Below are 16,711 nucleotides of genomic sequence, written 5' to 3' on the forward strand. Positions count from 1 at the left end.
GGGACAGAGGGTTAATCCCATAATATGTTACAGTGCTTGAGATCTGGTCAACAAAATTGTGATTAAAACAAGGAAACTAAATGCGTAGTCCTGAAATAAATGCCTGTAGCTAGAGAAAATATTTACTTGTCATAAGACACCTGCTAGTACACACAGAGGGAGATGAAAAACTATCATGATCAATTTATCATAATGGAAAATTCCTTCCTGATTTCAAGTATGGCAGTCAACACTTCCCTGTGCAACCTGCTTCGGATCAAGTAGGCTTAGCTCCGTGCTGTACTGCATATCCCTTATGCATAATGAGGCAACGTAGTCCTGCTCTTACAACATGGAACAAGGGTAGGGAGATCCTCTAGTTGGCAAGAGAAGCCAATGTCTTCCCTTTCCATCCATGCCTCCTTATTCCCCTTAGTACACAGAGATGGCCAATAGTAGGACGTGCAGATCACAAGACTGCTAATTACAAGCTGACTCATTTTGCCAAGCCAGCCATTGCTCGATACATGCCAATGCACCCTACTGTCATCTTTGTGGAACACGGAAACACCTTCCCCTGCAGAAGGGGGCGCCAGCATTTCTGTAAGAGTTTGTACTTTTCAGAGTACAAAGTTTTACTTATTTGTCTGCGTTTACATATTTTCTGGTCTGTTTAGTGCTAAGATTTAGTAGATACATTGGATTAAACTGCATAGCATGTTAATCTGTAAAACTAGATGAAATGAGATTCATTATTTTTTCTTTACATTTACAGTAGCTGGCAAAAAATTGCAGACTACCTATCAGCAGATGTTGTGGCTTCAGATAATCTAATAAATATTATTGATTCAAAAGAGCTGTGGAGAGGAGAGATTCAGATATGGGAAAGAAAGGTAAATTAATTTTTTCTAGGTTTGGTTAACTTTGTTTAGGTTCACTGTGTACGTATGCTGCATGAAATTGTTATGGGATACATACTTTATTATAAATGCTTAAGCTTCATTCTTTCTTCAGAATTTTTTAACAATCTAATTATATAGGAACAAGTATTAATAATTAACACTTTTTTTTAAAACAGAGACCGTACAAGCTGATTTTTTTTTTTTGTTTATAACTTATATTATAACTAAACTGTGGAGTTTCATGGTTTAGGGGCCTAACTTTTTACCCTCTTTACCTTAGGTTTGTGTGTGTGTGTTTTTTAAGCCAAATCTTTTGTTGTTCATGACAAACCATTATCCTCTTTCTGTGCTATTTTGTAGTACTCAGATGAAACCCCACATCTAGCACTTGTGCAAAAGCAGCAACCATTCAACTGTAGAAGACAGTACTTGTGTTTGCAATGTCTTAATCTTGAGCACATTACCTGGTTACCCAACCCTAATATTATTCCTACTCAGTTGTTTGTTGAAATCTGTTGGGCCATATCCTTTTAAAGTAATTGTATATCTAATTGACTGAAAAAAATGGGTTTATTAAAATAAGGCTTTGCTTTATGTAAACTTTATTTCATCTTCATCTGCTTGTTGCACCAAATGCTTGATATGCAAGAACATGAGAATTTTTCTAATCTAATTCATCTAATTAACATCAGGCTTTATATCTGTCTTTTTAAAAATATTCTATTTTCTTTAGTTTGGATTTGAAGTTAGGTTTCCAAAATTTTGTATAAAGAGTGTCTCAGCCAAGCCTTTCAGCACATCATATTTGAATACTTGCTTCACTGCCAAGAAAACAGCACAATCAAAGACTACTAATATTTTGCCAGAGGTAAGTTCTGTGTTTGATCTTTCTTTGTACTACAATAATTCACTTTTTTTTACCTTTCTGAGAAAATTAATAATGAGGGAAGGGGTAGTCAGGATTCAAAAACAAATATAAAAGTACTGACTCTGTAACGTACATCTCTTAAGGCTTATCTTGTTCATATTTTTGTCTGGATAGTATCAGTGATATTTGATCTAATTATATGTCTAAAATATGATACTACGTTCTCAAAGTAGAAATGAAAAATTATTCTGATTTCTTAGCTTTCAAAAAATTTAATGTTAAATACATGCTGTAGCATGTTGAAGCATATATTCATTTATTTATTTGTATTATTGGTGGAAAATAATATAAAAACTCCTTTAATGTAACTACATATATGAATTTTAATAGTTTTTTACAGTTAAAGCTTCTAAATATATTTTGTCATTAATTGTATGGTCTTGAATGATTTTTATTTGTAGTATCTGAGGGAAGATCGGCTCAGAAGCAGCCCTGCACATATTATTTCATATGCATATGTGTATTCTACAGGGCCGGCTCCAGGCACCAGCAAAGAAAGCAGGTGCATGGAGTGGCCAATGGAAAGGGGAGGCACGTCCGGGTCTTCAGCGGCAATTCGGCGGCGGGCCCCTCAGTGCCTCTTGGAGCGAAGGACCCGCTGCCGAAGAGTGAAGGGATCGTGGCTTTATCTTCTTTTTTTTTCTTTTTCCCCTGCTCCACTTTGCCACTTGGGGCAGCAAAAAAGCTGGAGCCGGTCCTGGTATTCTAAGGAATCTATTGGAAGAATCGTTTTAAGCACCTTCCATAAGTTTGCCCTTTTAAGATGTTTAATTATATTTTAATTTGACTATATTGCAAAACCTTCCTCTCTTTCTCACCCCCATTTCCCTACTTCAAATGTGTTCCTAAATAAGGACCCAGTTCAGCAAAGCACTTAAAGCAAGTGATAAAGTCCCATTGAAATAATATCCAAAATATAAAAGTTACGAATTCTGAATTTAATTTCTTTTCAGGTTTTTCATTATTATGGTCCTGTGTTAGAATTCATGCGGCTGGTGATGCTCTCAGATCTGCCATCCTATTTTGTATCAGATCTTGAATTTGAGCTGTATCCTTTTGTTTCAAAGCTCATCTCTCTCTCACTCACTCACACACACACACCCCCACTCCCCCCCACACCCACACCCCCGGTGTTTGCAAATGGGGGGAAGAGAACAGGGGCTATGGTGGGTTACCTTAATTTGCTAAATTTATGATGTATATTTAGTTATGTCAAAGGTGCCTAGATTATATAGACAGGCACCTTTTAGCGCTTTTATAAAACTAAATAAATAAAATAAAGATGCATATTAATATTATTAAACTATTTTTCTGATTATACCACCAATTATGTCAAGTACTGCGTAGTATATAAGCTGATGTGAGACTATGGTAATATTTATCTTTCTATAGAATAGTGACACTTTTCTCTTATTATAGAAATCTGTGATTTAAAAAAAAACAAAAAAACTTTCAAAATATCTCTCCGGGTGCATGAAGGTTTTAACATATTTGCAATTTCCTGAGAATGTTTAATAAGATCTAATTATGAATAGGTGATATTAGAACTGGAATGTCTAATGAAAATTTTTCCCCATATGGAGGATTTCAGGTAAAATAAACTATATTCAAGTGATTCAGAGTTAAAATTGAAGCTAGAGCAGATGCAGAATATCTTCATATCTGAAACACTTTCCTTAAAGACACAACTTTCAGCTCGTTTAACACACTTTTTTTTTTGCAAGCAGCATAAAATATATATAAACTTTTCCTGATCAAATGTATATTTTAGAGCATGAGTTTGAACTACTTATTGAACCTTGCAGCCCTCATGGCGTGCACCTAATATTTGTAATTCAACTAGGAGGGGGAAAGGAATCTTAAATACTAAATGCATTCTCATGTGCTAACAAGAATTTTGTTTAAGGAGAACATAGACTAAATTTACTATAGTTATAAAGAGAGGGCTTAAAATAACACCAGCGTAGTCAGAGGTTAAATGTATACATCTTTGGAAGTGCCTTTCTGCAGCCTCCATTGGCCTGGAGTAGCGAACCGCGGCCAGTGGGACCCGCGATCGGCTGAACCTGCAGACGCGGCAGGTAGACAAACCGGCCCGGCCTGCCAGGGGCTTTCCCTGAACAAGCAGTGGCCCTAGTTTGAGAACCACTGATTTGGACTGTACTATATATAAAAAAAGTGAGAAATTCCTCCCACTCCCAAGTTTTTCAGAATACAGAATTACAAGTATATTAATTTATACTTTTCTGTTACATTGGAACTGACATCTGTGGCAGTTCTGTTGTGAACTGGAGGCAGTATTGTAGCTCTAAGGGTATGTCTGCACTGCAAAAAAACAAAATAAAACCCCAAACAAAAAGTAACTGTGGCAATGAGTCTCAGAGCCCAAGTCAACTAACTTAGGTTTGCGCAGTGAGGCTAAAAATAGCAGTGTAGACGTTTGGACTCGGGCTGGAACCTGGTGAGAGGGAGTGGAAGCCTCCATCCATAGTAGTAATTATCCTTACATATAATAAAAGTAAAAAGATGATGGATTAGTTTGTGACATGCAAATAGCATGGTCAGATGTAGGCAAAAAGCCCTGTCTTTACAGCCTGCTTAAATAAAGTAGGCTCACAGCCTTATGAAGTTTGTCATGCTTATGAAGTTTGTCATGCTTAGTTTTGTAAGTGGAGGTATAAAGTGCACTTGAAGAAACACACTGTCTAATGCCATGATAAAATTAAACAAATAAACTTAGCCTCTTAGCCCAACTATGCGTGCTGAAACAAAGAGGGCCATGCAGCTATTTGTAAGATGAAGAGGAGAAGGGGGTATTTTGCTAGGCACTCCTATTTTGTTATACTGACACTCCACTAATGTTGAGCTTTTCTGCCTTAAGTGGGTTTTAGTATGTATAGCTTATTTCAGTGTGTAGAGACACTTTTACACAAAATGTGTATAATTTAAAGGGAATGGATAGCTAAGGAGCCCTTTATCCTCTAGCACACAAGTTAAAATATCATTCAGACCAGCACTTACTTCAGTTGATACCATCAGTCTGATTCTAATGCTGCTAATCAAATGCCTTTCAGAACTAAGAGGTGATGTTTTTATCATACAGAAGGATATTCCATGTACTGTTAAATCAGTACACTTGAAAACAGAGAAATTGAGGAAGAGGAAGAGAATGCAGTATTAAATATAATTGTGCCTCTCATTAAAGCCCCCAGTAAAGTACAAATATCACTGTAGTCAAAATGCAAATACCCATCTTAAACTGAACCCATTCATTATAATGAACAGCTTTCTGTAAAGGACCCACCAGGAATCATTCACTCACATATGTTGAGCACACCAGAAAGAAAGAACATAAAAATACAAATCTAATCTGTTATCAAGGTCTGCGGGATATATCATTCTATAGTTTAACCACTTTTCTTTAAGACTTCATGAGTAGAGGCCTGTCAATACCTCAAAGGATTAGATCCTAAATGATTATCTCAATACTATCACCTGCTATTTTGGTGGTGAAAGATGGATCTCAGATTTTGTTCCAAAGAACAACAACAAAAAAGTAAAGAGAAACACAAGAAGGCAACTCACCATTCAGGTGGTATGAGTTGTGCTGGTGCCTGGAGTGCCTCAGTTATGACAGTATATCTGTTGCTTTATAGAAGTTATCAATCAAATCTGCATTCAGTGGGAAGTTATAAGAAATTCAGGATATATAGTCATGAAATAAATCATTAACTATCATAATGGTAAGAGATTCAATAAACTATATAATAATTTACTCCTACATGGTTACTTGAAAGCTTTCAATAAATATGCTGTATATCATAACATATATTTACAAAATGCCTGAGTTAGTGTATTACCGCATCTGATACGGAGAATTTACTCTTTATAATGCTTTGACAATAATGAGGACTGTGTTGGTGGTTTAGTTTGTATTTAGGTGGATTGAAATGTTTCTTTATGCAGAATATGATCATACCATCATTTATAAAATAGGAACAGGTAAAAGTATTTGAAGATGTGGCTCCTTAAACCTTTCTATACAGGAACTTGACAAGAAACAATATCAATGAAAAGTCTACACTGCTTTTGGACCAGATTTCTTCTCTCTGTGAAAAGGTATAATTTTTATCAACTTGCAGCAATTTTTTTTCAAAATTATTTGTGCATAATCTATTTTAGTATACTTTTAATTTAACACCTAATCTCTGTGGAGCTGCCTCCAAAATTTTTTTCTAGGGCCTTTAGATGTGTGTGTTGTATAGTTTCCAAGAACAGAACTCAAATGCCCATTAAATTGTGAACTTCAGCTAAGTTTTGACCTCATAGCACATCTTGATACTCACTCTGAATTCCACTCATCCTCACTCCAATAGCTGTCCTTGTCTGCTCATTTTCATAATTCAGTTTAACCCTTTAACCCTCTTTTCTGTTCCCACAAATCTTTTTTTAAGTCCCTTTACAACAAGAGCCCCCCCGCCCCCTTTTACCCCTGCCTACCTTCATAAACACAAATAGCAGAGTACTTTGAGTAATTTTGTATGTTCTGCAGGGCAATACATTGCACAGATGCTATACTGTTGGGCCAGCCATATCTTCAGTGTATTTGCTGTATTTTAAGACCAGAAGGGACCATTTGATCATCTATTCCGACTTCCTTTATATCACAGGCCATTACATTTCACTATTTACCTATATGTGGAGCACATTTCATACAAACTGAGGTAGTGCTTCTAGTGTAAACCTGCCCAAAGTCACTGATTTCCTCGCACTATTGGACATTCTTGTTTCCTAGGGGAATAGGAATAAAAACTGGTGATAGCCTTATCCCTCCATTTCTCACGTTGAATGTTGGTGGTTAGAAATGTTCTCAACAGTGCATTCTAAATGCTGTTGGACAAGCCACTTATTATCTTACCTCTTATTTCTCTAATGCAGAAAACGAGAAAGCATAGTGCATCATTTATTTTGCAGTCCTAGGCTGATGGAGACGTTTTTATTTTTTGCAGATAGTGATTGCAAGAAAAGCCGATATATTTCTATATTATCATTTTTGAAAAATTGAGAACATTGTATAATTTTTGTAGGACAGTGCTTTTAACTCTTTGCTCAGATATAATAGTTATTGCTTTTTCTTGGTACCGTAGCTATGAATAGTTATGCAGTAATGTTCATTTGAAAATGCTGTTTGCCTAAATTTTAAGGCAATATAAGTATGTTTACACAGTGTTTCTGATGTTTATAACTCTAATCTACAGTAATCAGAACATTGGCTGCAGTGAGCAAAGTGATATGATTATAGAAAGTTACTTATGTTATAGTGTAGAGTTGTGGTTCCATTCTAAAACCATATTTTTAAGGGTGTACAGTGTAAGTGTTGAAAACTGGTTCCAGTTGTTCAGCTTGATATTTAGGATTTCTGCTAAGGAATGTATTTTCCTCAAACTTCTTCTTCATTTCGTACGAATAAATAGCTTAGTTATTTTAAAAATATACCTGTTCCAAAAAACAAACAAACCACAAGGTTTTTGTGTATTGGTATAACTCAGATAATTATGATGTGTAAAAATGGTATTTAGCAGACATGTCAGTTATGTATAGTAACTTTAGTTTTTACTCATAATTAAAAAAAAAGCTTTTAGAACATTTCATGCATACTTATTATGATAAACTAGAGATGCTCTGACAATTGTGTGTAATTATCTGTACTAGCAGATTAAAACTGTTCTAAAAGTTTTATATTCAGTCTACTAGATACAGAACAATGCATATTTGAAAGTACATCAGAAACTTGCTGGAAAATGTATTTTTCCTGATACCACAGCCTGAATGCTCGTGTAAATAAGTATAGTTACTTCTGTTGTTCTCCTTGTTACTAATATTTATTGTCCTGAGAGATAAATATTGGCAGAAGCAACAACCAATATCTGAATTTATTTGGAAAACAGAAAATATAAAAAAGATATGTCTTCTCTTGAGAGTGGAGAGTAGCCCACTGTGGCTATTTATTGGGGTACACAATTAATTTCAGATTTTATAATTATATGGAGATATTGTTAGCCTTGCCAGATTTAGGTTGAGTTGAGATTTGCAGTTATAATGTGAATTAAATCTCTGTATCAGGCATGAAACAGAAAATACAGTATATGTGAATCCAGCAGTACTCCATCTCTTAACTTTCCCTTGATTTTAAAAAGCAAACTTTTCACTGTTGGGAATGCTGCTTCTGCTTAACTCAACTCAGCATGATACCAGTACAGACAAGTCCTGTTTGACAGTGAACAAAAAAAGGAAGGAGTGTCTTTAATAGAAAGGTACTTTAATCAGCCTCTAATCAACAGCTAAAGAAGAGGAAATCTCGAGCAGATATAATCTAATCAGATCATGCTATAGGGTTTCAGCCAGTCACCAGCATGGATTAGGAGGGAATCCACCCCTATCCTCCCACCCCCCGTGTATTCTGGGAGGGTTTTCTTTAAATCTCCTTCCTCTGAAGCATCAGGGATGACTACAGCTGGAGATGGTACACTGGTTGGGATGGGCCAGGGCTCTGAGGTGTTGCTGAGCATTCCCCCTCTCAGGTGCTAGGCTGGCCAGTTCTTGCTCAGGGTCTAACTGATTGCCAGAACTGGGTTCGGGAAGGAATTTTCCCCCAGGTCAGATTGGCCGTGACCTTGGGGTTTTTTGCCTTCCTCTGTAGTATGTGGGTGCGAGTCACTTGCCATAATTATCTAGGGATATCTCACATAATTATATCCCTGCCATTGTGGGGGCATCAGGATTGGTTTACCTCCATGCCCTCTATTCTCTGCCTGTGGCACGTAATAGCTTAGTCTTATGTGGATCTCATTTCCATTGTTGGGCTTAATGTGTGAGCAGTGGTGGCCTGTGATGTACAAAGAGGTCAGACTAGATGTTCTAGAGGTCCTTCCTGGCTTTGAACTCTGACTATAGCAGTAATATTGAGTGCACTGTTTTTGCTCTTTCTACAGGTAGGCGCCTTATTTGTTTTGCCTTGCAATGTAAGCAACATGTTGATTCCCTCTCCTGGCCAGCTGAGTACAAAAAAATGGAAGGAACATATGGCCAAAAAACCGAAGGTCATAACCAGTAAGTAATGTATGTGTAGGGGTGTTGTGTTTGTGTGCATCAGGAGTATATAAAATAAGTAGGCTTGGCAGAATTTTGATTTTTATTTTATTTCAACAGATAATATCAATATTTGTTTTTAAGCATTTTTTTCTGATTTTTGTTGATTTAAATTTTCATAGTTGCAGGAAATTGGTGTGTGTGTGGGTTAGACGATAATTCTTATTCACAGTAGATACTGAGATTCAAAAAATTAAAGCTTTATAACCATTAAAACACAAATTGTCAACATTGCATATCAAAATGTACAAAGTAAATATTCTTAAATTAAACTCTAGTAAGTTCTCAAGCAGAATTTTTCTTTCTTTGCCTATCTAAATTTTGATTGTTATTGATTGAAATAGTTTTTTGTGTATATGGTGAAAATGACATTTACCAATAAAAATCTAATCCTTTCAAGCCTAAATATAAAGTTATTAGCACGAATATAGAATAGTTGCATTACTTCAAAATGGAGCTGCACTGGGGTTAGTGACAGTATCTCCATAACATACAAAGGGCTGTAGTTATAAGTTCAACTGTGCTATATGCAGAGCAGAGAAAAATTAAAAATAACCTGTGCAAGTTATGTGGTGGGTCCAGCCAGCTCCGGGATCAGGGGAATGTAAATGTGGCTTAAAGGTACTGTTGTGTGCCAGTCTTCAGGTTCAGCTGAGGATCCAGCTCCTATGTCTCTCTCCTTTCCTTTTTATTTAAAAAAGATGAAATCCTCATTTTACACATTAATTCAAGGCCATTGGTTTATGTTAACACTGTAGTTAGCTAACAATGATAATAGCTGCAGAAGTTGTCAGAATCGTTGGTCAATATAACTGAATAATTTACTTATGCCCCAAGATTTTGACCGTACTCTCTACAAATTTGTAATTAGATTATCATGGACTCTTTCCAGTCCACTCTCTCCATTGTGCTATACATTGTACAAACACTTATGGAAACATGGTCTCTTTCCTGAAGAGTTTACAGCCTAAGAAGACAAGTGACAGAGGTTTATGGGAAGAGGCATATGATCAGATAATTCAGTATGTGCATACATTTGTAGTCCTCAAAATATATGATAAATGAAGTGTCAACTATGCTCATCTGGCCCCTGCCTGTTATGTCAGAGGTGTATCTTGAGGAAGAGATGGAAGGAGGAAACGATAGTGGCCTTACAAATCTGTTAACAGAAGACATCCATCTATATGGGGCAAGCATGGAATAGGCATGGTGACATTTTGCATGAGAAGCAGCCACCTCTGCCTATTTGTCATCATTGGCAAAGAGGAGGATATATGGGGATAAATGACAGGGAGAGAGGATCAGGATTGTGAAGGGCCTTCAAAGCCAGGGCAGGAAGCTTAATGCTGTGAAACGTGGGCTGGGCTGGGCGGGAAAGGGAGAGGAAGGGCAGATGTGATGTGGTTATAGAGAAGATTAGCCGTTGGGTTTTCATTGATTGGAGTGACAGCATGGATAGAACAACGTGAGCACAGAAGAACATTCTCATATTGAAGGCGACTATACCTAGTCTCCCGGCTCTAGTGGAAATACATTGTATACCACTTTCTCCAAAGCCAGCTAGCCTGTTTATAGTAAATTGAATCGGTGCTGGTCCACAATCTCTTAATTATATGAGAGAGGTACAGTGCTTCATCAAGATTACAATATAAAAGAAGACGTGAAAACACACTTTCTTGACATCTCAAAATGAGAATGTGTCTGAGATTAAGAGAATACTGGAGGCGGGGACATAAAGGGAATACATAGCAAGAATGGATGTCTTGAATTTAATCCTTGTGCAGCTATAGATACCAATTTGATTTTTTCTCCCTAATTTAAATTAAAACTGTTCTAGAAAACATTACAATAATTTATACAATATTAATACAGATTATTTGTTGAACTTTCAGTCCTTAAATCTGTCTATTATTTGTTGAGACATTGTTATATATGCCTCAGTCCAAGAGGGATAACAAAGCTTGAAGGTGGTATTAAGTGATTTGATCTTGAAGCTTAATACAGTATTCTGAAGTGCTCAGTCTCTGAGCTTCTTGTGTTTGCAGACATCTGCCAATTTAATAGTTTGTATAAAATCTGAAAAAATAGTTTCTTCAAAGTTATTACTGTCAAGTTCATCATTCATTCATTCATTCATGCCGCCTTGGGGTTCCACTGCAGTGCTTGTCTGGTGATGTTGGTTGGCTGAGCCCCACCTTCTCCTTCTAATTTCTTCCTCTGCTGGGGAGGTGGATGTTACTGATGGTGTCTGGCCAGCGGATCTGGAGAATCCTTCTGAGGCAGCTATTAATGAAGGTCTGGATCTTCCTGGTGGTTGTTTTGGTTGTCCTCCAGGTTTCAGCTCCATACAGTAAGACTGATTTCACGTTGGAGTTGAACAGTCGAATCTTTATTGCCAAAGACAGCTCTCTGGAGCTCCAGATGTTCTTGAGCTGTAAGAAGGCTGCTCTTGCCTTACCAATCCTGTCTTTGATGTTGATGGAATTGATCTAGGATCTTGGTCTTGTCCTTGTGGATGTTGAGGCCAACCTGTGATGGCGTGGAGGTCATCAAGCTGGGTCCCAATGACCATTGGATTCCATTTCCTACGCTTGTAAGTGGATGTCTTCATAATCCAATCGATGATCAGGTTGACCACCTTTGCTGGGATGCCATAAAACCTGCCTGTTCATCCATCCTTCATTCTCTCTAAGAGGACTCGGTTGAAGACCTTCCTGGCACATTTTGATGAGATATCCTCTTTCCAGTCAGCCGGAATCACTTCTTCTTCCCATATTTAGGCATCCAGGTCTGCTTTCAGGGCCTCTGCTGTGTTCTTCATCATGGTGATGGCTTCGATGTCTGGTGGATTTGGTGGTGCTGGTCTGTTCAGGAGTTCATCTGTTCATCTGTAGTTCTATTCCTGTTATAGACTTTCCCTGCTTGTCTGCTGAACTTTCCAGACAGCAGCTGTTTCATGTTACCTCTGTATGCTGCCTGCTCTGCTTCTGCTGCCAGTCCATCCACATAATCTCTCTTGTCCTTCCTAATATTCCTCTTCACTGCTCTGGCATACTCTTTTGAGCTTTGGCCTTTGCTGCTCTAGTCCTGCTGTTGTTGACTGCTGCCTTCTTCTTCTTTCTGTCTTCTATCTTTGTCAAGGACTCTGCTGTGATCCACTCTTTCTGCTGGTGTTTCTTAATTCCAAGCACTTCCTGGCATGCTGACCTAAGTGTGTCTCTCACTTTCTGCCATCTGTTGAGTACACTGTCTTCCTCTTCCTCAGACCGATCCTGTAGTACTGAAAACTTATTCTTCAGCGTCAATCCAAAATCTTCCTTGGTCTTATGGTCCTTCAGAAGGTTGCTATCCAGTTCTTCTTCAGCTTCAGCTTCAATCTGGCCACCACTAAGTGATGCTGCTCCTCTTCTAACTCTAACGCCCTGCAAGGATCTTCTGAACTTCTTGCTAATGCAGACATGGTCGATCTGGTTTTCTGTCATGCCTGCTGAGGTACTCTTGTGGATCAGGAAAGATGCTGCCTCCTATGACCAGATTGTTAAGTGCACACAGATCCACAAATCTCTCTCCATTCTCACTCATCTCTCCCAGAGCATGGGTCCCCATGACTTGTTCGTATCCTGTGTTATCAGGTCCAATTTTGGCATTAAAGTCTCCCATAAGGATGGTAATGTCTTTGTCTGGGAGAGTCTCTAATATTTTCTGGAGTCTGTTGTAAAAGTAGTCTTTGTCCTCCTCTTCACTGTCATTGGTTGGAGCGTAGCACTGAACAACATTCATCTTAATCCTCTTCATTTTAGTTCTGAAGGATGCTGTGATGATCCTGGGACCATGTGCCTCCCAACCAATCAGTGCTCTCTGTGCCTGCTTGGACAACATGAAGCCTACTCCCTGTGTGTGGTGCTCTTCATGTCCTGAATACAGCAACAGCTCTCCTGTCAACAGTCGTCTCTGTCCAGCTTGCCCATCTTGTCTCGCTAATGCCTAGTAGGGTCAGGTTGTTGCTCCTCATCTCTGCTGCAACCATGTGCCGATGGTAATCCTCCTGGCTGCAAGAAGGGTGATCGCATGCATCTTCGAGTTGAAGACCCTTCTTTTCCAGGCAAAAAGTATCAGTTAACTATAATGTTGGCGTTTCGGTACCAACCTGAATTTTACAGGGTGGAGTTTCCTCCTTTACCCTGACTTGGGACAGGCAGATGGCCCCAAAGGACCTCTCTGGTGGAGTTTGTCAAGTTCACAGTGACAGATTTTATTTTAGTACAATCCGTATGATCCATGCTTTTGTTAGGAAATAGAATGGAGTATTTTTCATATGCTTCACAGCAGACATTTCTTGCTATCCTTAGATTTAAAATTTAAATTTTTATTAAAAAGTATATTTGGATAAATACCCCCTTTGTGAGTAGTATCTGCCTCATAAAAAAGCATTTACAGAAATTTACATAGTTAATGAATAATTCTATTTTCTCTCTTTTTGGGGGGAGGAAGAGAGTGGTGAGGGTGCCTAACACTTCATAACACGTTTCTAAAAAATTAGGATTGTTTCAATCCAAATATTCCAACAAGGGTTTCCCACTAGCAAAGATTCTATCCACCACCACCATCTTTACAAATGTAGGAGACAGTGTACAGTTTTGCTCCTGTTTTAGGATAGAGCTATAACTTTTTTGCCTCATAAATACCTTAAATCTTACCTTGTTATCTTCTCATTTAATAATAACTGAAATTTTCTGGGAGTACCTCTCATCCAAAGATCTCAAATGTACTTTACCCAACTACATGCAGACATTGCCTCCTACATGGGTATATGGCAGCAGCATTTAAATAACACACAACTATGTTATCCAGTAGTTCAAGACTGAAAGTGAAAAACAACAAAAAACCGCATCCTTATACTGTTGAAATTAAAGTGATATGTCAGGCAGAATACGCTAACCCAATCAGATGTTGGCAAGGATACCAGAATTAACCTTGCTAATATTGTAAAAAGTGCCTAGGATTTTTGATGACCACAAGTGGTCAATACCTCATATTTATCTCTTGTCCATAAGCATCGTACGTGGGTACAGGTTGAAAATTAATGTGAAAGAATCAGTGGCACATCTGGATTTGGTATTTGCACCTGATGCATTTAGAATATTTTAGAGGTCTCCCATGAAAATACCGAGCACGTTTGATGCTGCTGGCTAATGTGATCTGATGCAATCTCAGCTGGCAAGGCTAGAGGCTATGCAAGTAACACCGTGTTAGAATCTAAAAAATATTATACAAGAGTACTTGTGGCACCTTAGAGACTAACACATTTATTTGAGCATAAGCTTTCATGGTTTATGAAAGCTTATGCTCAAATAAATTTGTAAGTCTCGAAGGTGCCACAAGTACTCCTGTTTTTTTGTTTTTGTTTTTTTGTTTTTGTTTTTTTTTGTTTTTGCAGATACAGACTAACACGGTTACTACTCTGAAACCTGAAAATATTATGCTTATTGTAAAGACTTTTTTTTTTCTCAGAATGGTTCATGATTATCTGTTGGTGTTTGCTTAGTTCCAGAAGTTGAGCTAAAAGGAGAGTCTTGCCAATATTATTTCTTGGTACAAAGCAATGGCTTCGGAGGGTGTAAAGCAACTTTGATTCATTCAGCCAATCAGATCAATGGCACAGCCACTCTTGCTTTAATAAATGGAAAGCTACAGACAAGCACAGAAGAAACACAGTCAAGTAAGACTTAAACTCTGTTTTTTAAGGGTGTCTGGGGGGGTTAGTGGTGGTGACTGACAATATGTGCAATTTATTTATAGTAACAAAGTGGGAAAAACTAAGGGGAATAGTTACATTTGATAACCAATATTTTTGTTTCAGCAATATACTTTTTATTCAGACTTGTAAAAAATTATTTAACATTGATGGAAAAGTTCAGAAGAACTAATAACTTTAAACTAAATATTTAAGTTCAAGTTAAAATGCATGTGATTTCAAAATATTCTATATGAGATGCACAGCCCATCATTTTTATACCTTCATTGCCACATGGAGCAAAGAGAGTGCTTTATTGTACAACTCCAGTTAAAATGAATACTTAAATCAGACTTGCAAAATTGTCATGAAAATTGACCAGCCCAGCCCAAATTCTAGTTGCCTACCCTTGAGGTGGTGATGATTTAAAAAAAACAACAAAAGTACCTATTTCATTCACTTGTCTGAAAATTTATTATTTTCCCTAGGCAAATAGACAAGTCCAGTTTTGCAAGGCTGACTTAGATGACATTCAGATAGAAGAAGTCTGTTCCCTTGTAATTGGAGGAAATAGAAGTGGAGTAGAACTGCCTGCCTGATCATAATAGTTTATCCTAGTCAGATGAAAAAGGTGGTGGTGGGGAAATCCTAAAGTCCTTCCCAACATGTTATAGAAATTGGGAATAATGGGTTATTTTTAAACATCAAATGCAGTAGCCTGTTTACCTCCTATGCATGTTAATTATATTAACTGCAATAACATATCAACATTAAAAGTCTGACTTTAATGCATAACAGCATGGAAATTCAAAGCTAAGGGTTAGGCAGATATTTCATCCAAACCATGCTTATTTATTACAGCATGTAATATGGAAAAAGATTGCCAAGCATGTGGAGACCTCCTTGATAGTTATGCACAAGAAAGTGACTTCTGGGTGGATTTTCAGCCTTTGATATTAATTTCCTTGCTTCAACAGGATTCAGCCAAATACTAAATTCTAGCTGTGGCTTTCGTAATGTGAAATGTGTAGTAATGCGTGTAGATAGCTCCTTTAAGAAATAAACATGAGCTGTTGATTTCCTAAGTCATATGAGACATACCTAAGAATGGCTTTCTCATAATCCATACAGGCCTTTGTACTGGTGACTTCATCAGTTCTCTTCCACATTTCTATGGAGAGCAGATACTACAGAGAGAAAAGAAACTGGCTAATGTCCAAGCATTTGCCTTGAAGGAATGTCTCAGTAAGTAATGGAGAGAATATCGGATTAAATCACCACTTGATCTCAAATCGATATTCAACAACTATATCTTCATTTTGAATTTGATGTGACAGTGTTTACTTTATAAAGTCCAAGGAAGATAGTCTATGAAGAAGGAATAGAAACATTTAATATTGTTTGCCGTTGGGAAACAATTAGTAATATATCTGTGATGACTTTTTGCTATGTTTTTTTTTAAACCTTAGAGATGAAAGAGCTCTGGTTTTTATTTTGATGTTTTAGAGTCTATATTTCATAAATATGTTATGGAGAGCACCCAGGTTTTATTGTTGAAAAGATGATTTCATAAAGAGACTATTGTGGTGATTCAGTACTCTGCTACTTTGTAGTTGTTTTTGTTAATCTCCAGCAGTGTATCTTTCTCTCTCCCTCGCTCTCTTTTATTTTTTTAATGGTGGAGGCTGATTGTCTATTAGAGATTCATGTTTATTGTAAGTGGGTGTATCATTGTAAACCGGACTGAAAGGTTTTTCTCTTTAAGTGACTCAAATTTGGGTGGGTAAGGAACATTTTGTTTGTCCCTTGATATTTAATCTAGTTTCATTGATCGAGCAGATTTAATTAAATGAAAACGTACCTTGGAGAGACTGCAGTTTTAATAGCCTGATCATAATGTAAATGGTTTGCAGTTAACAGGAAGTCACTAGACTGAAAGTAACTTTCATTATAAAAAGCACTTGTGAAAATGGTCTCTGAACTTCAGCCTTCCCAATGTTCCACATGTGCTGATGGAAT

At 37.3% G+C, this 16,711-nt stretch overlaps 1 protein-coding gene across 3 annotated transcripts in view; it reads left to right on the forward strand.

Moving 5' to 3' along the window:
* The window catches only part of LOC120397667 (MDM2 binding protein), a 57,341-nt gene that overhangs the window by 15,490 nt on the left and 25,140 nt on the right, over positions 1-16,711 (forward strand). For all 3 annotated transcript variants that reach the window (XM_039523910.1, XM_039523911.1, XM_039523912.1), the window contains 7 exons: positions 755-872; positions 1,615-1,749; positions 2,763-2,857; positions 5,856-5,928; positions 8,802-8,919; positions 14,504-14,677; positions 15,824-15,937. In XM_039523910.1, the coding sequence (XP_039379844.1) occupies positions 755-872; positions 1,615-1,749; positions 2,763-2,857; positions 5,856-5,928; positions 8,802-8,919; positions 14,504-14,677; positions 15,824-15,937 (827 nt within the window). The remainder of the gene's footprint in view (positions 1-754; positions 873-1,614; positions 1,750-2,762; positions 2,858-5,855; positions 5,929-8,801; positions 8,920-14,503; positions 14,678-15,823; positions 15,938-16,711) is intronic.

The sequence above is a fragment of the Mauremys reevesii genome, linkage group 2 (assembly GCF_016161935.1).
Source record: "Mauremys reevesii isolate NIE-2019 linkage group 2, ASM1616193v1, whole genome shotgun sequence".
NCBI lineage: Eukaryota > Metazoa > Chordata > Testudines > Geoemydidae > Mauremys > Mauremys reevesii.